The sequence below is a fragment of the Etheostoma cragini genome, chromosome 17 (assembly GCF_013103735.1).
Source record: "Etheostoma cragini isolate CJK2018 chromosome 17, CSU_Ecrag_1.0, whole genome shotgun sequence".
NCBI lineage: Eukaryota > Metazoa > Chordata > Actinopteri > Perciformes > Percidae > Etheostoma > Etheostoma cragini.
This window is the reverse complement of record NC_048423.1, coordinates 24,446,204-24,472,452: the sequence shown is the minus strand read 5'-3', so window position 1 is coordinate 24,472,452 and position 26,249 is coordinate 24,446,204. Positions and strand designations below refer to the sequence as shown.

The following is a 26,249-nucleotide window of genomic DNA, read 5'->3' as shown; positions in this document are numbered from 1 at the left end:
AAGGTGCGGTACATTCTTTTTTCTCAAGATTTGTTGTAAACAATTAAAACACACAAAACAGTATTAAAGAAGTATTTTACAGTGGTGATCATAAGCCTACGAACTTATAATTGGTTGTCATGGTGTCGACAGGCAGACTCTAGCTGGCGTTTGAGCAGATGTTCAGTAAAGTGACACAGCAAAGGCAAAACAAGGTCCTTTATTGTTATATGAAGGATTAGAGTCCCTTCAAAGTGCTGAGTACAGTTCTCTTGGCTGAAATACAGTGGGAAAAAGTAAGGACTTTTCTGTAAAATGACATTTCCCCAGTGGAAATCATTTGCAAGAGAGCGTTTTTTTTAAGTGTGTTGTTCCTTTGTAATTTAGAGAAAACAAAACCTCCGCTACTTACTGATAAGTGATCTTCTTATTTAAGAAGAAATCCTGAATGGTGATGGCGGCTTTTAGCTGAAACGCATTGCCCACATTAAATAAGAAGATTACATATGTGTGAGTGCCAGATCCCCCTTTGAGCCGATACTGTCTAAGAACTGGAGCTGTGCGGGATACTTTAAAATATATCTTTTTAATTCAAACAATGCTCGGCTGGCTGTTCTCCTTTATGATTTCCTTTTACTGCTGATATGCTAGTCTTCACACAGGCATGTGTGATGCAGTTGACACCTTTTCTGTGGTTTGGATATATGTCAACTTGCCACATTTTGCACTAAATTGCACTGCAGGTGCTGGTTCTGCAAGTGCAAATATACTTTCACGTGAATAGGTTATGATCGACGGGTTATTTTTATACCGTTACAGCCTTCAAAGACTGAGCTTGGTTGGTTGAGCATGCCGTGTTGTATAGACATGTGTGTTGCTTTTACTGCCTTTGTAATGCAGAATGTTAAATAAGTGGCACTCACTCATTCAGTTTGTCTATGTTTGTCCTTTTTTTCACTTCTAAGTTTAAGGTGCTTTTTTCTGGGGGGAAAACGGTTGAACTGGCCTAAAAACTAATTCTGCCTATACCACTGGTCTATTGGTGCAGCCCTTTGTGATAGTGCCAGGATGTGCTGAGGTGGAGGGGACAGCGAAAACTGATGCTGCATTGCTGGGGTTGTCTGAGGTCGAGGGGACACGACAACCTGACGCTGCAGGTCGCTCAGGATTTGTAGGGGGGGAAGAATATATTTCAAAGTGCATGTGAGGAGAGAAGAGAAGTGTGTGTGACGATTGGGGACTTTATACAAATAAAAAATATCTTCTGATGGTAAACCACTGCCAATCATATCACCTAAAGCCGTCTACAGATGGTCTGCAGGAAAACCGCTCTGCGCTGGCTTGTCCGTTGTTGTCCATTACATATAAGATTCATTAATAAATACAATGCAAAGGCTTACAGCTATTATTTGAAAGGGGGATGAAAAATCATTTTAATTGAGCATTACTAGCAAGGCTAACATTGGCTAACTAGATAAAATAATAAAAATGTTTGGCTGGTTTCTTTGTGCAGACTTAAAATTAGGGCTGGGCGATATAGAGAAAATCCAATATCACGATATTCTTGACCAAATACCTTTATGTTGACATTGTGACGATTTTGTATGGTTGATTATTGGTGCTTTAACAAAATCGTATTCACGCAATGATATTTTTGATAAATATTCTCCAGAAATGATTTAATGACTTAGAGGGTTAAGGTAGATAATAGAAGAGCTAGAAGAGTCTGGTAGGTTCAGGAAATGACATCACTTTAGTGTAATGGAGCCTGTAAAACCAGGAAAAGACACTTACCATATTACGATATTACAATATATCCAAAATCTAAGACTATATCTAGTCTCATATCATGATATCGATACATCATTGATATATTGACCAGCCATATTTAAAATAAAAAAGTAAATTTCTCAAATTGATTCGTACGTTGTTTCCCTTATTTAAAATCTTTCCAACTTTACATTTAAGGAGGGAGTAACAGACAAACATTGTATTAAATTAGCAACAGAATCTAACAGAATCTTAAAACCTTTTTTTTTTACAAGGTACAAAATGAAACCTCTATAACTTAAAATATTATTTAAAAGCCATATAAATAAATCCTTTCTTTCACAGGTTTGATAATGTCAAATTGTTCCGATCATGGCCGAGTTATTTTACACTTCCGTTTTTGTTTTGTTGTTGTCATGTGTTACTATACGTGTTATAAGGGAAATCACCCCGTAACACATAGTAACACATCTGAAATATCCTAATTTTCAAACTCGTAAAATCTTTTCTATGACACGTTAAAGTTTAAAAGGGACAAAAAACCATGCATGTCATTTTAAAAGTTCCATGCACCAGAGCATGAACAGGGAAACGTTTTGGAGCCCTGCGTGTTGCCTTCTCGTGGGCCTATTTTAAAAATCATCAGCTCGTCTGAATTTCCTGTGATTGTAAGCACACTTTCTATAGCTGCTGAGCTTCTGGGCCAGCTTGATCTGTGGTCTAAGGCCAGAGGTAGAAACAGGCCAGCAGCGTAGACACTTTAGGGCTGTCATTGAATATTAGGTCATGTTTTTGGTGTGACTAGGGGAAGGCCAGTGAGAAAAAGAAGTCACAATAATGCATTTCTAACTGATTTGGATTTGAATTCAGTGATTTAATTAGGACCATTAATCTCTACTTTCTGTTATAATGGATCTGTCATTCCAAGATTACAGGGGAAAAATAGGAAGAAAGTGCTCAGCAACCTAATGTGTCATTATCTCAACAGGGATGTGGGGACTGTGTTACATTTATAATTGTCTCGTTCTCTTCAACTGCAATTTCAACAACTTTTACCACTTATAGGCTAACTGAGTTGGTTCAAAAGATGTGTTCTTCATTCTTAACCAACAGAGTAAACAGAGAAGTGAGGAGTTCTTTGCTTCTACTGGAAGGATATGCTGTAACGTACACGTGTAGCTATCAGTCAACCACACCGTGTTAGTTCTCTGCGTTTCCTTTCTCACTGTCTCACTGTTACAGGATGCAGGAGCACTAGATTGACACACACACACACACACACCTTTGTCTTGCCCTACTTATGAGGACCCTACTGACAGAATGCATTCCTTAACCTTAAGCCAAATCTTAACCATCACAACTAAATACTTATCACAACCATTTCCTTCAATCTAACCCTGAAACTGTAATTCACCTGTATCTTCAAAACCAAGTCTAAACCTTCAGACGGTCCTTTAAGGTTACGAGGACTGGCCAAATGTCCACACAATGCACACATGTCCTCACAGAGATAGCAATACAAGCTCACACTCACATGCATGCACTAGTCCTGAGTGAAGGGGGTATCACTTTGCCGTGTAATCAACATGCATGTAGTTTTAGTTTCCACACACACCCAGGTATCGACACACACACGCACACACACACACACGCACACGCACACACACACACACACACACACACACACACGTGGCATCTGATCGTTAGAGGGTGATTAAGAAGATAGATGGGCTACTTAGGGATGTTCATTTCTTTCAATATTATTTATAGTCTGAAAAATACAATGAGGCATGACAGTCCTCTTTCACAAATGTGCAGTTTAGAATGACAAATTACTAAAAAGAAACAACAGGATACATAGAAATTAGTTAAAACATAAGGCTATCTAATGATCTATTTAATGGCTATCATATCCTCCATCAAAGACCCCTCCAGAGCTTTGTTAAATCTGGTCGGGTTGGTTCACACCAAAATTTGTTAAAGTTGTCTGTTGTAGTGTTGACTATTGGTGGTTTCACAAAATATTAACGCCTTTGCCCCAAAATGACGATAGGCTAAACAAACGTACATGGAGGACGCCGGCCGGGGGGGGGGGGGGGGGCTTACATAACGGGCTAATTGGCGAGTCTGCTGAAGCCATTTGGCAGCTAGCTTGTTTCTCCGCTCTGGCGTGTGACTACTGCGCCTTCACACCCAGAGTCCCTAATTTAATTTCTTTTTAGGAAGTTTCCCGCGAGCCTCGTACCTGGAGCTGGGTACCGCTTGTAACCAACAATGGAAAACGCTGGGATCTCGCCATGTCTTCTTAAAAGTACACTTTCCCATTTTCCACACGTAGGCGTAGCCAAACTTTAATACAGTTTGAGGACATGCAGATGTATTTTGCGGGATATTGCATTTATTATTATTTTTATCATTATTATTTAAATGATAAATTAGTGACCAACAAAAAATGGGAAATTCAGTAACAGATTGGTCAAACTTAAACAGGAATACAAATTCCAGTAGCCTATGTATATTGTATATTAACATTGAACTGAATTCCAGCTATTTGAGTCAGATTCAACATGATATTAATAGCAGATCATTGCATCCCAAATATTAATGAGAACCCAGGTGTTCAAGTCTGAACTCCCTTCTAAATTCAAACGTGGAACACTTTCATTGCTGTTGCCTGGGGACTTAAAGTGTTAGCTATTAGTGTTACTGTGGGAGTGGATGACTTGAAGCATGATTTGATGTCTGAGAGCAGTGAGAAGATGGCAGCTGTCGAGTTTGTGTTCTGCAGGCTGCAGCGCAGAAATGGAATATTTTCAGACTGCACTGCTATCTTTTAACAAAAAGACTCAGAAAACAGAAGCATTGAAAACACAGGGGCAAAATGGTATATAATTCAGACTCAGAGCTGATGACGATATTATATCCATAAAGGTGGAGGTAACCTGCTCAGTAATTTAAAGCAGATACTGCATTAGACCGTTAGACACAACAGAGACACTGCTAATCCACATTTTTAAATCTGTGCAACAAGATTTCAGGTTTAAAGTTCTCTTAAAGGTAGGTTTATTTGTTTTGCAGATTTCAGCAACAGGGCAATTCAAAGTGCTTTACATACAAAAATAAAAAATGAAAAAAAAAGAAGAAAAAAAAGCATCAAACAAAGCACGTGCTTTTTTATGGTTTCTGGCAATAATTTCAGAGAAAAAGGACCTCCTTGCCTTCCCCAGTTCCAAATAAGCTAACATTAGCTACGTTCCATAGCAACTGCTTCAGCCTCATGTAACTAAACCTTTCATGTTGCCATAGTTAAAGCTATAGTGCACAAATATTTTAAATTATTGAACGTCCGTTACATTCAAGCCAATGTTAAATGAGTTGCTAAAAGCTAATTAAGCCTCCAGCTCCATGGACGTCTTTCTGTATTTGTCAGTATGGCTGTGTTAACAGAATGGAATAGTCCGGAGTTATTTAAGTGGAGATATTTAAGTAATGTGTTTTACATCAGCCCTGAGAAAGGACAACAGCAGCATTCAGTTTTGGAAATGAAGAGGACTTAACAATCACAAGAGAATGACCTCTTCTGAAGATTCCTGAAGAATCTTTTTTTCAATTCATAGTGTCCTCCTTGATTTGACGGATTAAATGCTACTAGCCACTGTGTGGAGGAGGGGTGGGGCAAAGGCTTGTATCATGTGGACGCGCCGACAGTGTTGTTGTCATTACTTAGAATTCCTCATGAGGGAGACAGAAACTACGCACTTTAGCTTTAATAAAGCAATAGCTCACTTCAGTATGTGATATGTTGGGATTACATGTCACGGCCTGTCAGGAGCTATTGCCTAAAGGTCATATGTCCTATTCACTGTATCAGATCATCTGGATCAGAAAGTGTATGTAAGTACTGGATGTACATGTGTGGTTATAGACAGAACACATGGCATGCGAACCTGCACAATGGACGTGCCATCTGTGTACAAAAATATTGCTGACATGTCTGAAACGGAGAAGCCAGCAGCCTGGTCAACAGACACAAGTTAGTATGATGCAATTTTCCTCTCCAAACACTCAGATGAACCCTCTGCCTCTAAAAATAGACTAAAAGGAATGCCCATGTGAATGAGAAGGACAAAAAGAGGGAAGATGGGGGAAGGGATGGAAAATAGATGGAGAATGAGACAAGGAAAAGAGAGAAGAGATGAAAGTTTAGAAGACCGAATATCTGATAAACAAGATAAAATATGAAGCTTTCTCTTTCTAGCCCCTTTCACAGATGCATTGCAACCCTAACATTGTCTAAACATTAGCTGGTGGAGCTATGTAAGAACTCAAATGTCTAAATAAGTTGGACTGGACCTCAAGCAGGCTTTATCCTGGGATTTCCCTGAGTCAATAAACAAACAGCAAAGGGTAAAGTGTGTCCAACTCGCCAACCCTCCCGATCTTCCCGGGAAACTCCTGTTTTCCCGGTTTGTCTCCCGGGGTCACAACTTTCCTGTATTTCCCCCTGCTTTATGACACATTTTCTGACTTCTTTTTCCTTTCCATTATCACAACCGGTTCCTGGCACTTAATTGGCATTCTTTAGAAGTCTCCAGAATGCATCTGGAACTCCAATTTTTGGGGGGTACCCCCAGATCTCTCCCTTTTGGTTCAGATCTTGTTCTTATTTTTGAGATCTCAGTGTTGGCAAGTCTTACTCCACAGTAACACATGCTACAAGAGAAAGAGACAAAACAACAGTCTACCATTTGGAGTGAAGACAGCGTGACGTATGTCAGTGGTTGCTCCAGTTGAAAAATTAAATAGCGGTAAACGCTTCAGGACATTGTATTTCTGTATATACAGTATGTGATATGTTTGGCATTTTATCTCATATATTTTGTTAGTTTTATTGAGAAATAAATACTTTTAAATCCCAAAACATTGTTCTTGTGACTTGACAATACCTGTGAAGTAACTTGTAAGACGGGCTTGAGGGTTAGGGTTAGGAGATTATTATAAGTGTTTTCATCGTAACATGGCAACATGGGGAAGTGTAGGCCACACATTATTGCATTTGGCAATATTTTTGCAACTTAAGTATTGTTACGTGTTGTTGCTTTTTTCAAGTTTTAAGTAATAGATAAGTTCTCTCTGTACCACACAATAATTGAAGCTGAATCTCTACAGTAACATGCATCTCTTCTGAGGCATGGCAGTAATATCTCTCGACCTTTAATGCTCACGATGAATTCTGGGTCTGTGTTCTTCAGTCCCAAAGCCAGACACTTTAATGTTCCATGAACTAATAGATGAAGAACTAATTAATAGTTCATAACAAACATAGATTATATATAGTGGCACATGAAATGGAATATTTAAATGTAAATTAATTCAATAATGATTCTATACAGAGTAATGAACACAGTCAGGGACTTTATCTCTCTATCCTGTCTTTGTTATCATTTCCTGATTTTAAGTGATTTAAAGAAGATTTAGTGACGATTGGACACTAAGATGAATAACAAATTAAAAACAGTATTCAAAAATCATCAATGTGTATTTAAATAAACACGCACACAAAACTGTCACTGCCAGGCTTAATGCAATAAGACCCTGCACACTAATGACCCTGCACAATGACATCTGGGTTATTGTTCCCTTTAGTTTTCAAACATTTATTTCTTTATCATGGGTAACATGTGTGTGGTCAGTGGTCATGAGGGAGGTGTGTTGATGTGTGTGCATATATTTCATAGTTTATTTTGTATTTTAATGCTGCAAATTGGATTGCTCCAACAAAGTTTTGTTGTGTAAATTGTCCAATGACTATCTATCTATCTATCTATCTATCTATCTATCTATCTATCTATCTATCTATCTATCTATCTATCTATCTATCTATCTAAGCTTGATGTGAATACAGCCATTGTGTGTAACTGCGCTTGACTGTGTGTGTTGCAGGATAATGGCGAGGACTCCCATCGTATCTCTCCCAGCCCTGTGGTCCATGTCAGGGGTCTGTGTGAGGCCGTGGTGGAGGCAGACCTGATCGATGCCTTGGAGAAGTTTGGAGCCATATGGTGAGACAGCAACTGCTGACTGAGGTGTTCGTTTTAGAGGTTGCATGCACCTATGATCCTAGCATGGAGGACCAAGGTCATTAAATACCAAGAGTGTGTGTTATCCCGGGGTCTGGAACTTACATGTACCCCAACATGTATTAGATGACAGGATGTGTCCTTGGTAGGTCAGGTCACCCGTCAACCACAGGCCTGACACATCCAGGAGGTAAAATAATCTCAATCAATTATATAAACAAGGATTTTTTTAATGCTTCACAGGTAGGAGATCTACTTTTTTGTAAATTTTGCCAGAAGAAATTAAATTCTTTTAGAAGATATTTAGCTTATCCATATAGTTTGTCATATTCTCAATCTTAATGGTGCAATATGTAATACTGACAGCTAGTGTTTAAAATAGTTACTGCAGTCCAAATTTAAAATACTGGAGAGAGTTGTGGCCCCCCCAGACTCCAAGTTCACGGAGGTTGCAATTTTAAACAAATGCAACAACCCCGGACCGTTTTTTCTCCTATTCAGGAGGGTATCCTCCAGTTGCCAGACCTTACCCCGCAGTGTTGTGGAGATAGGTCTGCAATGCGAGACTTCTCTGTCATGGTCTGGGTTATCCTCAGTTAGGTTACTTGAAAACTAAATGTCCTCCTTGGGTTCCCCCTCCCTCGTTGATACGTCTTCTGCAGTTAACCTCTTTCTGCCCTTTTGCATCTCTCCCTGGGCCTGCACACTTCTCACTGACACAGAATCTGCCCCTTTTGAAGTGAAGCTCTCATAGCCATAAAGTTCATCTTTTACCCGCTATTTAAGTTTGGACAAAGAAAAAAAAGTTGTAATGCTTGGTCGTCGAGTGTTTCAACGCATGCATGCTACAAATTGCACAGAACGGATCTGTCGGGCGGTACGGATCGGGTACTGACAGCCTCACTGTCTATCTATGTCAGTAAACAGTAAGCGTGACTTGAGAATGGGCAAGTGCATTCTTGGATTTGATGTCTTTCATCCACAAGAACAAAAAACACATTTTCTGGCTTTTGTTGGCCTAGAAGGTCCCATTTCTACTACATAAGTGACCCAATTTAAAGATATATTAATCTTTCCAATGGTGAAATATCCCTTTAAGCACACTGATCATACCCGGTCCAGCTGTTTAACGTGATGGGAGCACAGGTCCTGTCACCGGGACGTAAACTCGCCGTTTTTCGGAAGTGCTGACTTCCCTCATAAATTGTAAGCATTAAACCGTCATAAACACGCTCATGCCATACATCATTAAAAAGCTTAAAGTCTTGTGATTCCATCGAGCCCACACACAAAGCAATAAGCTGACTCACAACGGTTATAATCATGTTCTGATGTAAAGAAACACAGAAAGATTTGAGTCTAATCAAGTGTGTGTTTCCTACCTGTCTCCTCGTGTCTTTAATCACAGCGGTGAAAGATCGCCAAAAACTTTGTTTTCCTACATGGCCAACACTCCAAGGAATTAGAATATCTAAGCCTTGTAATCCATAATTATCTGGTCCCCTCACAATCTTGTAGTTCCTGGCCAAGTTTTGACGTAGAGAAATCTAGCATCATTTCCCGGTTTTTATCGCTTGTAACTTTTTCCCTGTGCGGGCTAGAAAGCAAGTCGACACCCATAGAATCTGTGGCTTCTGCAGATTCCAATTCCTTGTTCCCAGCCAATAGCATCAGCTTATCAAGAGATACCCTCAAGCTAAGCCAATTATATCGCACAGTCCCCATTGGGCCCACGTGGGAAAGATTGACAGTAGATCCGACCACTTATAAGAAGAGGTCCTAAAACTGGCATCCCTGTGTAGCCAATAAGAAGACGAGTTGAATGGTACCAGAAATGGCCAGAAAAACCTGACCCTGTGATGCCTCCAGCTGTCTCAAAGCAAAAATAAGGCCTTCTTATGGCATTTCAACATTTCATCAAATTATGATTACTTATTTCTATAAATCTATGTATGTACTTCTTTCAGACATATCCGTGAGTGATGTGGATGTGTTTTTGTATTTCAGAAGTTTTGTATTTAGCACTTTTTTGGCTTTTTTAGAAATAAGAAATAAGACAAACGCGCAGACATACCTGTAGAAATACATTCATATAAAATCCATTTTATAAGTCATTCTTTTTTGGATTTTTTCTGTTCTAAGTTGAGACATGTGGCTAGGGTACTATTTTAGTATATAGCCCATGTAATATGCTTACAGTAGTGCTTTTTATTAATTCTTCAGAGGATTTACTTTGACGGAAATAGAAATTCTGTGTTCTAACCTCTGTAGCTCTGTGTCAGTAAGGTCTAGTGTCACAATGCCACTAGAAACAACAAGTTGATAGTGTTAACTTCCCAATGAACTCAGGGTCATCCCAGAGGGCCAAAGCATGTGGAAACTGCAGCACTTTTTTAAGGGTAAAAATGTAGGCGAGAAAATCATATATTTTCAAGTGTCTGAGTGAACAGTGGGTCTTTTGTATCCAAGTCTGCCACATTTAAAAAAAAAAAAATCATAAATTCAACTTATATCCCATTTGCAGATATGACTCACAGTTAGTGAAGAGGATAACCATGAGAGCAGGTGAAACACTGCAGACATCATTGACTTTTACAGGCATTTACACGTAACACGATTTTATGTTAGTGATCTCCCAAAATATTTTGCTTGTAAAAATTGTTTGATTGAGACACAGTAAACCTGCACATGTGTGCACATCATCAGGATGGTACCACCTCCCTCTCATATTGAGTCAGGAGAAACCCTGCCAAGTGTATGAAAAAGTAGGGATGCAGTGTCTCCATGGCTACCAGCAATAATATCATCAATAAAATCACTCCAAAAAAACAAGTTATAAATTTGAACGTGATACAATTCCAAGTTCCCTTAATCACCTCCCTCCTCACCATAACCAATAATTACACATTGTTGTTTTTTTTTTTTATATAAAAGCTTTTTTAAAGACAACTCTAACACCTTAAGAACATGGACTTTTTAACACAAATCACTATTTTTTTGGATGACACGTTAAGTAAAATGAATTAGATGGCATGAAGTCACATATATCAAGTGATTTGGCGTAATAAACTAGTGCACTGAGCTTCAGTAGCTTTGGTGTAAAGATAGTTACAGATTCTGAATAATTGAAGGAAACATTTTGTGAGACTGCAGTTTCCACTCTAAAGACTCCTTCTCCATTATTTACACTCCCTGCATGTTGCAGTATTCATTAACATCTCATTCACCTGAAAGGGGCAGCAGAGAAAACAGCCACGCACACACACACACACATACACATACACACACACACACACACACACACACACACATACACATATAAACAAATATATCATTATTGCCTCTGCTGTTGTTTCACTAGTTGAAGCTGGAGCTACGGTAACACACCGGTGTGGTGTGGTACGGTGGGCACCGCAACTTAAGAATACACATGCAAATAGACAACACACAAGCAGATTAAGAAAACAACTTTAGGGATTTGACAACACAGGTGCAGCATTCAGAGCTGTCACTCCAGGCGAGTGCAGATGTGAGTCGCACATGCGTCACTTTGCGAAAAATACCATCTAAGATGCTAACTTCTGTAATGTCAACACAGTAAAAATGAACCTACTTAACAAAGTTGGTTCACTGTTAGCTACAAGTTAGCATCAAACACAACAAAGGCTGTCAGTTGATTTGTGTTTTGAACTAACGTTAGCAACCAAACTATCAAACATAGCTAAAACGTTTTTTAAATGACTGTTAGCTTAGCTACAAGCTACCAATCAAACACAACAAAGGTTTGACTTGAATGGCGTTTTGAACTAACGTTAGCAATCAAACTGTCAGAGATAGCTACTCGACCGGAGCCGGTCTTACTCAACTCTCATAGGGTATGACACACTATGCCGTAAACCGTTTACATCTGAGCATGCTCAACTCACGTTGGGGTGTGATAACGCTACAAATACACACACCACAACCAAATACAGATATGATGCAAAAAGGAAAGCAGACAAACCCCGAAAACAAATGCAACAAAAATAAATGCTGCATCCTGATTACACAATGTTCATAGACTGTTCATTGACTTCAATTACTATATATATATATATATATATATATATATATATATATATGAAATGTTAATAAAATACATTCTATGCTCCCGTCTCATGCCCTCTCGGCTGGTGCCGTCCCCGAGCTTTGACTTTTCAAAATAAAAACTTGCGTCTGGCCCACTACAAGTAGAGCAGGCGCACATAGTATACATAGAGGTTTATGCCTCAATGCAGAGGTCACGGGTTTGAGTCCAACCTGTGACAAATTACGATTTCCTGCATGTCTCCCCCCCCCCCTCTCTCCCCTTTCTCACCTAGATCCTAGCTGTCCTGTCCAGTAAAGGCAGAAAAGGCCCAAACTAATGATAATATGAATATGATTTATATGAAATAAATAAATGACCCCTTTCTATTCAGATCTGTTGAGATGATGAGATGTTGCCAAAGAGGGGGCGCAGTATAGCTGGCAGAGGAGGTGATGTTTCCAGAAAATAAAAGGCCATTAGGTGGAAAATCTTAAGGTCTGCTTGTTTGTTCTCAGTTATGTGATGATGATGCCATTCAAGCGTCAGGCCCTGGTGGAGTTCTCTGCAGTGGAGAGCGCTGACCGCTGTGTGTCCTGTGGAGCCAAGGAGCCTGTTTACATCGCAGGTTTGATTCCCAGACTTTTCATGTAAAGACTTCCGGATGCCATGGATAAGCTATACGTGCTTTTATGTAGCATACTGTATGTCTTTATATTTTTATCCATCTGTTCATCAGGCCAACAGGCATACTTTAATTACTCGACATCCAAGCGAATCACCAGGCCGACCAACGCAGATAACCCCAATAGTGGCAACAAGGTCCTCCTGCTGTCCATACAGAACCCCCTCTACCCTATAACCACGGTAAACACACACACACACACACACACACACACACACACACAAACACACACACATTTGCTTTACATGAGCTTGTATGCTTATCTTTCATTATCTCCCTTCCCAACAAACTAGATTTATTAAGCTTGATTCGTTTGAGGTTTTTCTTAATCTCTTGATTGATGATTTTCCTAGACCAGAGCCCCTTAACTAACAATAGATTACTTTAGTAGTGTGAAGTTCAAGTAATAGAAACAATGCTGTTGACGTATTGAAATGGTTACTATGAGGCCATATAATCAGACATGAAGATAAATGGGTTCTTAGGATCAGTATTTAGTCACATCCAGCTGTTGGAATGAGTGGTGTAGAATTTGTTTTCTTTTCATTTTGCTCCAGGATGTTCTGTACACAGTGTGTAACCCCATTGGCAGTGTGCTGAGGATCGTCATATTTAAACGAAATGGAATCCAGGCCATGGTGGAGTATCCTTACTAAAAGTGTGAACGTGTGTGTCTTAACATGCTGTTTCTAGCTGTGTGTTGGAATGTACCGTATCCTCTCCTTAACCCCACTCTTCCAGATTTGAGTCAGTTCAGTGTGCTCAGAAGGCCAAAGCTGCTCTGAACGGAGCTGACATCTATGCTGGTTGCTGTACACTCAAGATAGAATATGCAAGGGTAAGAGACATGACGCATCAGCAGTCACAAGCCGGGTGTCACTCTGGAAGGCTGGTATAAGCACCGGTAGTTCCATCAGTGAGTCACAGGAATAAATCAAATCCTAGGTTCTTAGGAATTTTTTGGGGGTATTTACCTAATTATATCGGTACTACCGTGTACTGATTCACAAAGTTTGATACCTGGTTGGCTTCTTGCTTGCAAATATACTGGTAACAGTGTTAAATATCTATCAGGATTACAGGTCGGCGTGTGGTCACGCCCTAAAGCATCCCCTGCTTTATGGTCTATTGTTAAATAAATGGCACCATTATTTTTTTAAAGAACATCATGTTGTATTAAAGAAGACTTAAAACCAGAAGAAGACCATAACCTCATTATCAAGATCTTAACTGAGGCAATAAATCAAGTGAGAAAACAACTTTTTCGTCGTTGTACAATAAAGAGATGATGAGGTGTTAGCCAAGGATGTATCAAGCAGGACCTCTCTTCTCGACTACACCCTTCCCCTTTGACCAGGTACTGGAGCCCCCTCCCTCGACAGTGGGAGCGGATGAGGATCTGGACTGAGTAGGTCAGGTAGACTAAACAAATCAATGGAAGAGGTGCAGTGGCTGCAGCCAATGGACTCTCCAAGAACACCTCAACAGCAAAGGTTGATGAACCAGCATGAACCGGGCTAACTTGATTTTCACCGCCACTGGATTGATAATTCTTTGGCCATTGAATAGCGGCATCCGTTTTTTGGACTTGATCCACAAAGGAAGGGCCCGGGAGACAGCCACACTTTCTGGCCAACCTCTTTTTGTTCCAAGACTCGTTGACATATTGGCAGCCGACATTTTTCTGTCAAAAACAGTGTTTTGCAGGGTTTACTTAAAGCTACGAGCAAACTGTCAAATTATTAAGAATGCAGCAATCTGTGATTTAACAGGATCTTGATTCATTCTTTCATCTTTCTGTCAAACAGCCCACGCGCCTGAACGTGATTAAAAATGACAACGAGAGCTGGGACTACACCAAACCCTACCTGGTCAGACGAGGTAAGGCACACACTGTCTCCCTCTTTCTCTTTATTCTCTCTTTATTACTTAGACTTAAGTCAGACCATGAACACTGGGTTGTTTGGAATGACCCTACTTTTTCACAATATGGGCAATATTGTGATGTGGAAGGTAGGATTCGGTTTTAGATGGAATTCTATGTATTGGCACATTTCCCTCCACTGCAGCCGTCCTTGATTCACGTTACACCGATAGATGAAAATGGTCAGTCATTTGTGAAACTGGGTCCAGATCTTCAGTCATTTTGGATTGAGAGTGTAGTCATAACAGTTTGGACCGTAGACCTACATCACACCAAGACTTCTCCGCCTCCCGTCTCTCCATCTCCAATCTAAACACTCTCACACCAGCAAATCACCGGCCTCTCACAAGCCTGCACCTCCGCTTACCATGAGGAAAGAGAGAGAAACATTGAGGGAGAGACAGAGAACAGAGAAAGAGGGATGGACGTCAGGCTGACCATGCACTGCAGCTTTCTTCCATCTACACTTCTGCAACCCAGCATTAAAAGAGAAAGAGATGGATCTCACTCCTGCTGACCACCATGCAGCTGCTGCTTCAACATGCCCAGGAGACCTCAGCCCCACCTCTGTCTGCAGGACTCCATCTATCTGCTCCACCCTGTTTTTAATCTCTTCTTCTGTCTGGAGAAGTAGTCTCGCATGGCCAATTGTCTGGTCTACACAGTGTGTTAAGCTCTCTGTGTTTACTCTCAGTGGTTCAGTTCAATTTAATTGAATTCAGCAGGCTGTATTGGCATGCCACTTGACATGTTTTGCAAAAGCAAAATTACTTTTATGAATTACAATGAATTAAATTTACACAAAAATAGATCAAATAACAGTATTATATAACAGTGATGACAATGCATGTCTTCCAGCAAACAAATAATGAAAATTTACTGTATGCTCCAAGTTGCCTTTTTTATAGTTATTTTGATGCAAAATCTGAATCTGTAGATATTTCTGGTTAATAGTTCAACATTTGGGATCAGACAAAGTCCGGCTATGCGAGGTTACAGTATAAAAGTCTGGCATAATATTTGCTCTCTGTCACTTGTCTTCCTCTGAATTAGTGATGTCACGAAATCAAGTTTTCTGTATCACAATATTGATAACATGTCCATACTTTAAATAAGAATTTATAAAAATGATAATAATAAAAAGAGCCATTATTAAAATACTATTTAAAATTATATTTAAAAAAAGAGTCCTTCCACGTGTAATTGCCATTCAGAAGGACATCCTCTTTTGTGCAAACAAAAGTCGTGTGTGTGTGTGTGTGTGTGTGTGTGTGTGTGTGTGTGTGTGTGTCTGTGTGTGTGTGTGTGTGTGTGTGTGTGTTTTATTTGATTAATTTATGAGTCTACAAAGATCACCAATTTAACCACCCTTTTCCAACATGAATTACATAAAACAAGTAATTCATTGATTGAATTAAACAATAGAATCTTAAAAGCAAGGATGAATCCTTATTAATAGTATATTAATGATTTTCACATCAGTTCACCTTACTCCGTTCATAAAATCTTACCTGACCTATGAAAGTCCTTCTTGATATTTAAACTCTTCTGCTAAGCTAATGTAATGCCAACTGAATGGATGAAGTAATGATTAAACAAGTGTATTCTCTAATAGGAATACAGCGGGATTGTGGCTGTAGGGACTAGTTGTGAGTTGAGATGTTTCCTTTGACCATAACTCTGACTCCACAATCTCTTTCAGTGATAACGTAGCTCTGATATGAGAACATTTAGTCAGATATCTACATACCATGAACTGAATTACACAAGCTAAAACCGTCCTTTATAGAATTCAAACTATTCACACATGATTGAGTAAAGCCTCTTTCACATTGTTATTTTCTTGACTGACATGTTGTTGGCAAAGACGCCAACTGCCTCAAGAAATATTTCAAAAATATGTGATTGAGGGGTCGAGAACTGCCAAAGATTTAAAAAAAGATTACATTCAGAATTGCCAATTTAGATGCAATTCATCTGCACGTACAGCTTTACAGAAAATCAGCAAACTTTCCCTTAAAGGTCCAATGTGTAGGAATTTCTCGTATCTAGTGTTGAGATCAAATATTCATATATATAGCAATCACTGATTTTGATAACAATTACTAAACATGTTACAAACTGGACCTTTAAGTTACCAGCTAACGCTAGCAGTAGCTAGCTAGCTTGGTTGGCATAATGCTGAACAAAACGTTTTTAGGTGACAAAATGTTCCACTTAACTTGTCCATAGTGCCAGTTTAACGGTAGCCACGCCCTAAAGTATGTCCTGCTTTATCGTCAATTTACTCTAAATAGGACCATACTTTACAAAGAGAACATCATGCTGCATTGAAGAAGACTTTTGAAACTATTGATTGAGTCAATAAATATAAATGAATGTGAAAATGTTTACTGAGGTAATAACTCAAGTAAGAAGTAGGGTCATTTTCTCATAGCATTCAACACAAGCCCACTTCAGTTAGTGGTGTCGCACCCTGCTGAACTTTAGATAGAATGCAGGTAAATGGCACTTCAGCATTGGCTTTACTTTTACTACACATACTTCTAGTTAATGCCCTGCAATATGACAGAGTGAACTGTGCAGGTGGTGGGATCCATTTTTGAGAAAAAATAATAATAATTCATGCTTGAAATAGTTTGAAAAATAAGAGCTGTTTACTGTACTGTTTGACTAATGGCACATTATTCTTAATATTTTGTTAAAAACTGTCATAATGGTGAAGACCAGTATATCGTGACACCCCTAATCAGAACCCCCTGATTACAGTAGGTGTACATTCAGACATCTGCATGGATGTGCTTTTCACATAATGTACCTCTCTATTTTTCATATATAGATTCTTTGGGATGTATCAGTACTTTGTTTAAAACCAAGGCCAAACAGCACTAGCTTTGTTCCATGTAGCATTTGTTGCTATCTATGCACTGTTCTCTATACAGCAGCATTCTTTTTACTCTGTGGTGTGTAGCTAAGAAGTCCTTCAAACTGGGATGAGATTAATGTTGGGCTTGGTTCATTCTTAATTCAATCAATTCAGGAAATTAGCTTGACTTTTAGTCTAAAATTTCTAAACTATTTAAAACTGTAGTTGTACAACAAATACTGTGGTGTTTGTTTCTTCCCATTTCATAGCAGTTAGGCCAAGGATGTCCCAGAGCAAAATATGTAAAAGCTACTGCCGAGATCACCATTACATCTGCTCTGAAGTGTCATGTCCATGATTTATAAGGACCTTTCATCAAGCGCCACCTCCTCGCCAGATTTTGCTTATTGTATTTAATGAGCAGATTGTCATTAGTTGTGGTCACATTTATGGTTTTAATACTGTAACTTACTTTACTTAATCTTTACTAGCTTGCAGTCTTCTTCCCTGCCTTTGTTGGCACATCCCATCATATCTTGTTGTGTTACCATCTCCTACTGATCACCAGAATAGCACTGTTAGAGGGCTAAAACTCCACAGGGGGTCTTTAAGGCTGGGTTTAGTTTGGGTGCATAAGGACCATTGGAGCCTATATAATGCAGCCTTAGACTATATTGTTTCAACATGATTCATGAAATGATTGATGGCATTGTGAACTGGGCCCAACTCTGTTATGGATGACATATTCACTAAAAAATGCATATGTACATATGTTTTCATTGGAGGCACATTGCAAGGACACAGACAGGGGCAAGTCAGTACTGAACGATGTCTCTGAGTAGGAATTACTGGCCACTCAGAGTATTAAGAAGTATAGAAGTAAGAATATATAATGTGAGGATACAAAAAAATGTTTTTTTTCTAAAATAACCACCAGTAGGCATGGGCGTGTAAACACAAAAATAGGGTTTTGGTCAAAGTATGTTTGAGGCTCACACACAAAATGCATCATTTGAGCGCAAAACTTCCCTTAGAAGACATTCTAAGCCAATTAAACCATAATTCTCAGTTTCAGGTGATTATACATGTATGAAAACATTTATACAGCATTTTACAATCCAGCAGACTGAAAGGGCAACCCATTTTGCAAGTAGTATGAATATAGATATTAAGCTTCTCTTGACTGACGGATCTGTGACTGATTATTTCTGCTGTGGCCTTTGAAACTAGACAACAGTGCTGAGCCGAGCATAGGTGGCGTTCAAGGGCGTGTCTTTAACGGAGCTCCTGGCTCATGCTGAGGACACCATGCTCTACTATACAGTAAATGACATAAATGTGGACACAGCTCACCAGTGTATAGCAGAGAAGGCTAATTACTGTTAGATCCTTCCATGTCTGAAGATTTTAATAATTAATTAAGATCCCAGTGCTGTGTTAGCTGTGTGTAAATTAGAGACTGCAGATGCGTTGCACTTGCTACTGCTTGACTTAAGGTGCATGTATTAATTAACAGAAAGAAAAGGAACTCTCTACAGACACTTGGGAATGATGTCGGTAAGAATCAGATAATAATTTAAGCAGGATATCAGAATCAGAAAGGAATATATTAGAACTGGCCTTGGTGATTGGTGCATACATACAAACAAGTATCAATAATAAGATTAAACAATAAATACAGAAACAGAAAGAAACAGATAAATATATACAAGTAATTTAAACACTGTGTGCAATGGGAAGATATATATTCCAGGATGTACTATAATACCATCTTTCCTGCCCACCTCAGCGTCCTTTACCACTTTTACATCAAGCCACAAATGTAGCTGTTTGTGTTTGCGATAGTTAGTGGACTGAACAGGAAGTACTGTAGATGAACTTCATCAACCGCGATGAGGCCGCATGTCTGTCTGCATTCTGCTTGTCCGGATCAATGGAAGTACAATCCAGGGTAAAGCCTTCAATCAAACAATCTACGAGCTAGCAAGCACCACGTTGAAAATGGCAGGTTTTGCAGAACATTTGGGCAGATTAGGCAAAATTGGGCTGGCCTGTTTGGTTCTTTGAGTGAATGATTGTAAAGGTTTACAAAGAATATGTGGTAGCATTTGCTATCTAACTGGGACGTTTCTCAACCAAAGGGCGGGATTGTTGTGGATTTCAATTAAATTCAAATCAATGAATTAAAATGTATAGTTTCAAATCATAACATGAGTTATCTCAAGACACTTAGAGCGGGTCTAGACCACACAAAAATTTAAAAGACCCAGCAATTTCAATAATTCCCCCAAGAGCAAGCATGTAGTGCTACAGTGACTGACGGTGGTACATTGTGATTAAATGAAAGTTATAGACACATTCCAATTTACCTATAGTTGTATTAATAAATTATTATTATCACAATAGGCCCTCCTGGGCTGGCTTGCTGCACATGTCAGTGCGTTTGCCATGGAACATAGGTAACGGCTTTGGTACCACCTCAGAAAGGAGCTGTCTGACGGCAACGAAAATAAGTAGGCTAACAAGCTGGTTGGAGTTAACCATAAATATCTCCGTTTTTAAGTTGTTTTTTTTCTTTGCTAGCTCAATCTGTTAGTTTTTTTTTCCTCAGATAAGGCGTGACACAGATTTCTGCAAAGGAATTAGACATCACAGACGTTTTTTGTGGTATTATATCTCAACATCAACCAATCAGACTGCTTTTGCATGTTTAAGATACCTGAAAGCTTTAGTGTGTAACTTTTTGATATTAATGAACGTCCGTTACATTAAAGCCATTGCCAAATGAGTTGCTACAAAGCTAATTAAGACTATCAGCTCTACACAACTCTCTCTGGAGGTCTCAGTAGGACTAAGATGGGTGGGCTGTGAGTGGTCACGGAAGGCTTGGATCATGTGGACGCACTGACAGTGTTGTTTTCATTACTTAGAATTCCTCATGAGGGAGACAGAAATTATGCACTATAGGCTTAACATCTCTGACACTGGGTCAGGGAGAAGGAAATTCTCTATAATGTAGTTTAGAACCAGCTTAAACATCTCTTTTTTACCATATACCCTTCCTATCAACTGATTAAAAGTCAGTGTCATTTCAATGTGACTCCAATGAAGTGTATAGCTTGAATGTTTGTATATGTACTGCAGTATGTAATGCTTTCACTGTGATGTGGACGAGTCACAGTAATGATGGTGATGTTTTTATCATTATGATGACACTGTAATGCAGGTTGATGTTCTTTCGTGATGAGGGAGAAAAAAGAGAAAGCGTGATGCCTCACAGGTACTGTCTCTTTCAGATCTCTGAAATCATTACATGTTCCTCTCTGTATCATCATACCTGCCTCTCTCTGAATAAAGCCACCTTGAAGCTGTTTATTTCTTATTTATTCTATTCCATCATTACCATAAAGTGTATTGAAGTTTTCTCATTTTTCTGGGGTGTATAATCAGTACTTATGAGTGTGGTTTATAGAAATGAATGTATTTGAAATCAACTCGCATGCTTTCAACAGAAAAAATGACAAGCTGTAAACAAGCTGTACGGTTTGTACATCCCTGTGGAGGGTTACCTTCTCCCCAGAGGATAGCTAATATAATAGGGAGAACTAACAGCAAGTCCATCTTTTTCTTTAACTGTCATGTACATTAGACTAGTTAATAAATAAACCCATCTCTATTTCAGGGCTCAACTTCACTGTGTGTGTATTTCTTTTTTTTAACAAGAACAAATAAAATGCCTGACTACATGTTACTGTTGCCTTCAAAAGTGGCTGAAAAATGTAATTTTCTCCACCATGGAGAAGAGTGGCTGTGATCAGCTTTTATTGTGAAGTTCAATATTATGAAAGCATTCATACTAAAACCACTCCTGTAGAACCATCCTCTGTTCTCCATCCCTTTACTCTTGTACGATGTTTAAAATGGTTCAGATTCCGTGCACTCTATTTTTGGGATGCTGTAGGGAAGAGATTCGGGCCAAAAAAAAGTGGCAAGTTTTTGTGTCTCAGATCTCAGCTAGTAGCTCTGTGAGTAGAACAGTCAGTGGCCACTGGGGCTCTGCAAGGATTGCCTTGTCTTCTGTTTCAGAGACAGAATGTGCAGTGGGGGGGGGGGGGGTGAAATGTCCAGTATGGTGGCCTTAGAGTTGCATCTCTCATCATCTCAATTTTTGCAGATGATGGCTTCATTTACCTGTGACCTCCATGCACGGGGCAGCAGAGCAAAGCCAAGTGTTGTTTAAGACCGATGCAGTTGTCAATTTCCCGTCCAGCGCCCTTGTCGTTTTAATTGCAAATGCAGCTGCGCCCAAAGGTGGATTTGTACACGCCCTAAACGCACCTGCGCCAGGCGCTTAGATCGTTAAAATAGTTAAGTCCTTTATTGGGGATTTGGTAGGCAGGGCTGTTCACTCGGATTGCCTGGGAGTAAAAATGCTCCCTATTGTTACATAAGCTGCTACCTTAGCCCTCCCTCCATCCCTTTGTTTGGTTATTTTGTTTGGTCTTTTCCCATCGACTCACTTACATCACTGACCTTACTGGCTTCCACATGACATCTCTTCAGACAATTGAATTTATGGTTTGTAAAAAAACTAAATAGGCATACTTTGTTCAGCCTTGGCCCGTCAAGCTGATCATTAAAACGTCATCATACTCTGCTGGACCGGGGGATCTTCTCATTTACTGAGCAAGAAACGAAGGGTCTTGCACACAAGTAAGAGCAAGATGGAACACAAGATCAACATATCTATCTATCTATCTATTTATCTAACAAATGGATTGATGTGGCTTCGGTATTAATTCCCAGTCAGCTTCGTTCCAACCCTCATGGTCTAGAGCATTGGGTAGTGACCAAATGAATGACACTGTGGATATAAGCAGAGTCAATCAGTGTTCTTGGCTGGGTTGTTCAGCTCAGAACTCCAACATATGGAAGCTCCTTTGCTTCAAAAAAGGCCTGTTGAAATTGTGGTTTGGGAATCTGATTAGGATGCCCCCTGGAAGCCTTTGTATGGGAGTGGAGACCCCAGGGCTGACTTAGAACACAAAGATGTCCATGCATCCCATGGAGGAGCTGGAGGACATGGCAGAGAGAGACAGACAAATGGACTACTTTGTTTAGCCCTTTGCTTAGAAGTCTGAAAATGGATGGCTGAATGGGTAGAAATGTTAAAACCATGAAAATTAGACCGAAGTAATGTGAAACTGGATTTATGTCTATTAATAATGTGAATATTGTAATAGCCGAGTTAACTGCTGAGATCTGGGAACACATTAACATCATCAGAGATGGGTCAAGAAACGCAAGCAGTCAGACAATTCGACAGAAGAGAACAAACTGTCTGTTGTTATGATCTAGCCCCAGAAATAACTTTAGCTTGTTTCAAGAGCCCTCTAAAAAGGCAATGTCAAACAGCAGACACTGACACGCCTTGTTCTGGGTTAAATTACTTTTCCCATTTTACTGTCAAAGTCTAATGAAACGAAGCCTACATTGTAAAAGAAGCCCATTTTTTCTGTAGTAAATTACTGTGTGTGTGTGTGTGTGTGTGTGTGTGTGTGTTTCAGACCGTGGAAAGGGGAGGCAGAGACAGGCCATTTTAGGAGAACACCCATCGTCCTACAGCGGCGATAACGGCTACGGTAATACAAAGACACACACCCACACTTACAATTAAACCGGTAACTGAATCTGCCGCCTTATACAAGGCTGCTTCTTAATCTACAGTCCCCATACCTCTGAGGTGAAACTTGACACTCTTCTACACAAACACGCACACACACTCAACTAACATAGTTGTGGACTGCCAGTCTTGTGTAATTGTCTGCAGCAGTAGGTATACCTTCACCTGCATTTGGAAACTGATCCCTGTCAATTATACACTTTAATTTAAGCTGTCGCACGTACACACACACACATACATACACACACACTCTAAATGGGATGAGAAGAGTCTTCGAAACACAAGACACATGCATGCACTTGATGGTGAACCTTGAGTAGACGTGCATGTGCTTGTGGCTTGATGATTCAACGTTAAATAGGCCACAATTACTGAGTACATTAAGCACAAAGATCAAAGGGGAATTTGCATATTTTTCAACCTTGCCCCTATTTTCCAATGTATGTGTGTAGTGACTAATGTGATCAAAATCTTTGAAATTGTTCCAGTATTCAGTGAGAACACTGTTACCGGCATGTAATCCAAATAAATGTAGATGACATTTCTGATTTGTACATGTCTGGAGACGGTGCATAAGGGTGTAACGCTCCTATATGACACCCCTCTTTTCATGTAGCTTTTGATCTCTTTCTTAGATCAGCAAAGACAGAAATATAATTAGCTATTTGATGAATTATTAAGTTAACACCTCGTATAGGAAACAGAGCACCAATCCCCTTATCTGAAATAATCCCTTACACGTGTACATGTGTGTGAGCATACATGCTTGACATATGTGTTAAATATTCAAAGAATAAGTGTGATTACACTGTAAGGAAAGTCCTCATTCTGCTGAAGCTAAAGTGAGGCCTCAGATGTCTTCAGTATCCAGATAAGTGGGGAGTGTGTGTGTGTGGGGGGGGGGATCTTTTCTGTTGCACCTCATCCAGGAAAAACATTGTATTAAAAAGAATAACATTTGCACAACAACATGACAATTATTATAAGGGTGTGCCAAAATGGTTACATTCTTGGTGGTCTCTAGAGGCTAATGTGGGACTTTTTAAATCTACACATGAGAGTTAGAGTGCTTACATAACATTTTAACACTGAAGACAGCACAGCCACATCTAAAGAAATAACCACGGACACAGGCAGTATTGTTCCATCATTCTATTCATTTCAGCCTCTGCCTCCTCAGGTGCACCCTGCCCCCTGCTGCCTCTGCCTGGCAACAGCAGGTACAAGCTCAGCTCAGTGGATGTTCCAGACATGGTGTCCTACCCTGCGCCCCAATCATCCTCCTCATATTCTAGCCATGCCCCCAGCTCTGTTGCCATGGTGAGCGGCCTCCATTCGTCCAAGATGAACTGCACACGCATCTTCAACCTCTTCTGCCTCTATGGCAACATTGAGAAGGTGGGTGTCTTTGCCATCTTCAGTTTCATGTTTATTATAGAAACAAAGGAGAGTCATAACTGTGGTTTCACAGCAGTCACGGCTGTTTGCATCATTAGGGTGCAGGAATTGCTCACAAATGACCCCCACCCTAATCATTTCCTTCCAGTATCATAAAGAGACTGTACACTCCAGGCTGTCAAATCCACAGCAGAGCTTTATCTAACTTTCAGACATCCTTAAACCACTATGCTGTACTGCTTCATAGAACATAAAACCAGATCCACTTTGGAATGTATAGTATGTCTGCGGGGAACGAGGACTGAGGATTTTAACCACTCACTTACATTTAGGGCTGGGTTAAAAATAATTGTTAATAATCTTTGTTCTGATAATAATTTAAAAAAAACATGGACATTGATATTTGAATACCTTTTCACTTTGGAAGTGGTGAATTGACCCCCTTTTTGAGGATCCTTTCTTAATGTAAATATTAACATGGGTGCTTTTTATAAAATCTAAAAAAGATCCCCCCGTACCTGCTCCACACAGTTGCTAGTAGCCAAGGAGGACACAGAGGATTAAATACACAATACACAGCCGTACTCACATTGGAAGTACACAAGGAAGTACAAAGGCCAAATCTGTTTCACTGTCCATATGGGCACCTAACTATTGTTTTAAGCCAGACTTGAACAACTGTGTGATCCTGTGTGCTTGCAGGTGAAGTTCATGAAGAGCGTTCCCGGCACAGCGCTGGTTGAGATGGGAGACGAGTATGCTGTTGACAGAGCCATCACACACCTGAACAGCATCAAGGTGTTTGGAAAGAGACTCAATGTCTGGTGAGAAGTAAATCAATACACAAACATACTGTACAGTATTCTATTGTTTTCTTTTTTCTAAAGTTGCATATCTGTCACCATGTGGGTCAAATTTATATGATACATCCAAATGTTTCATATCTATCTAAATTAGTGTTAGGCACAGAGATGAAGTTACGGATTATCTGCAGACTGGAAAGGCCAGTTCACAGAAACCACTAATTAACTAACGCACCGCCACAAATCTAATACAGGCATAGAGGACCTGTGGTTGTATAGGTTTATTAATCTCTTCACTAGTTTTTCAATTTCAAAATATTTGCCCTTAAAATGTAAAAAAAAAAAAAAAAAAGTAAATGCAACAGTTTTGATTTGTAATGGACTATGTTATACAACAGATACCATGATACTAATGGTAATGGTAATAACACATTAACACTTAGGTTAATAATAAATAAATTAAATGAAAAGGATACGACTCTCAAAATAATGAATTATATGTCTAAATATGACTATCAAACGCCAGAATCTGATGTAATGAGTCTGGCTCCTGCAGCTTTCTCCAGATCCAGATGGTGTGCTGTCAGATTGCAGCAATTCGATGAGAATGACCAATATATATATATATATATATATGTAAATATTTTACTTTGAAAACCATGTACTAAACTTAAACAGCCACTGAATACTTGATGTTGAAACATTTCACTTTGAAAACAATGCATCTGAATTTTCCTCTTTGATTTTTTTTAAATTTTTTATCTATAATACATTTTTAAACCTGAATTTTAATAAGCATTTTCAATGCTCATAAGTCCAGATACCCAAAAAATCAAGAAAACATGAGTCAAATTTGATTGGTCAAATTCAGATAAAATAATTCTAGTTGAATATTCACACATTAACATCTGGTTTACCCACATTAGTTTAGTTAGAGTTCATAATGTCATGGATAGTCGCCCTTAATTAACTACAAAAAGGAGCAATATTAGCTT

The 26,249-nt window shown here is 39.3% G+C and overlaps 1 protein-coding gene and 1 long non-coding RNA gene across 2 annotated transcripts in view; one reads left to right on the top strand and one right to left on the bottom strand.

Annotated features, from left to right (window-relative positions):
* Positions 1-26,249, top strand: part of LOC117960345 (heterogeneous nuclear ribonucleoprotein L-like) — a 33,027-nt gene that overhangs the window by 2,030 nt on the left and 4,748 nt on the right. The window contains exons 2-10 of the mRNA XM_034898184.1: positions 7,693-7,811; positions 12,414-12,523; positions 12,635-12,762; positions 13,138-13,223; positions 13,322-13,418; positions 14,389-14,461; positions 22,938-23,012; positions 24,234-24,451; positions 25,154-25,275. Coding sequence (XP_034754075.1) covers positions 7,693-7,811; positions 12,414-12,523; positions 12,635-12,762; positions 13,138-13,223; positions 13,322-13,418; positions 14,389-14,461; positions 22,938-23,012; positions 24,234-24,451; positions 25,154-25,275 — 1,028 coding nt within the window. The remainder of the gene's footprint in view (positions 1-7,692; positions 7,812-12,413; positions 12,524-12,634; positions 12,763-13,137; positions 13,224-13,321; positions 13,419-14,388; positions 14,462-22,937; positions 23,013-24,233; positions 24,452-25,153; positions 25,276-26,249) is intronic.
* On the bottom strand, positions 3,859-25,649 carry LOC117960364. Its single transcript, XR_004660131.1, has 3 exons — positions 25,638-25,649; positions 9,762-9,767; positions 3,859-3,963 (listed from the first exon to the last, which is right to left on the bottom strand). It is a non-coding gene; the product is annotated as an uncharacterized LOC117960364 (long non-coding RNA).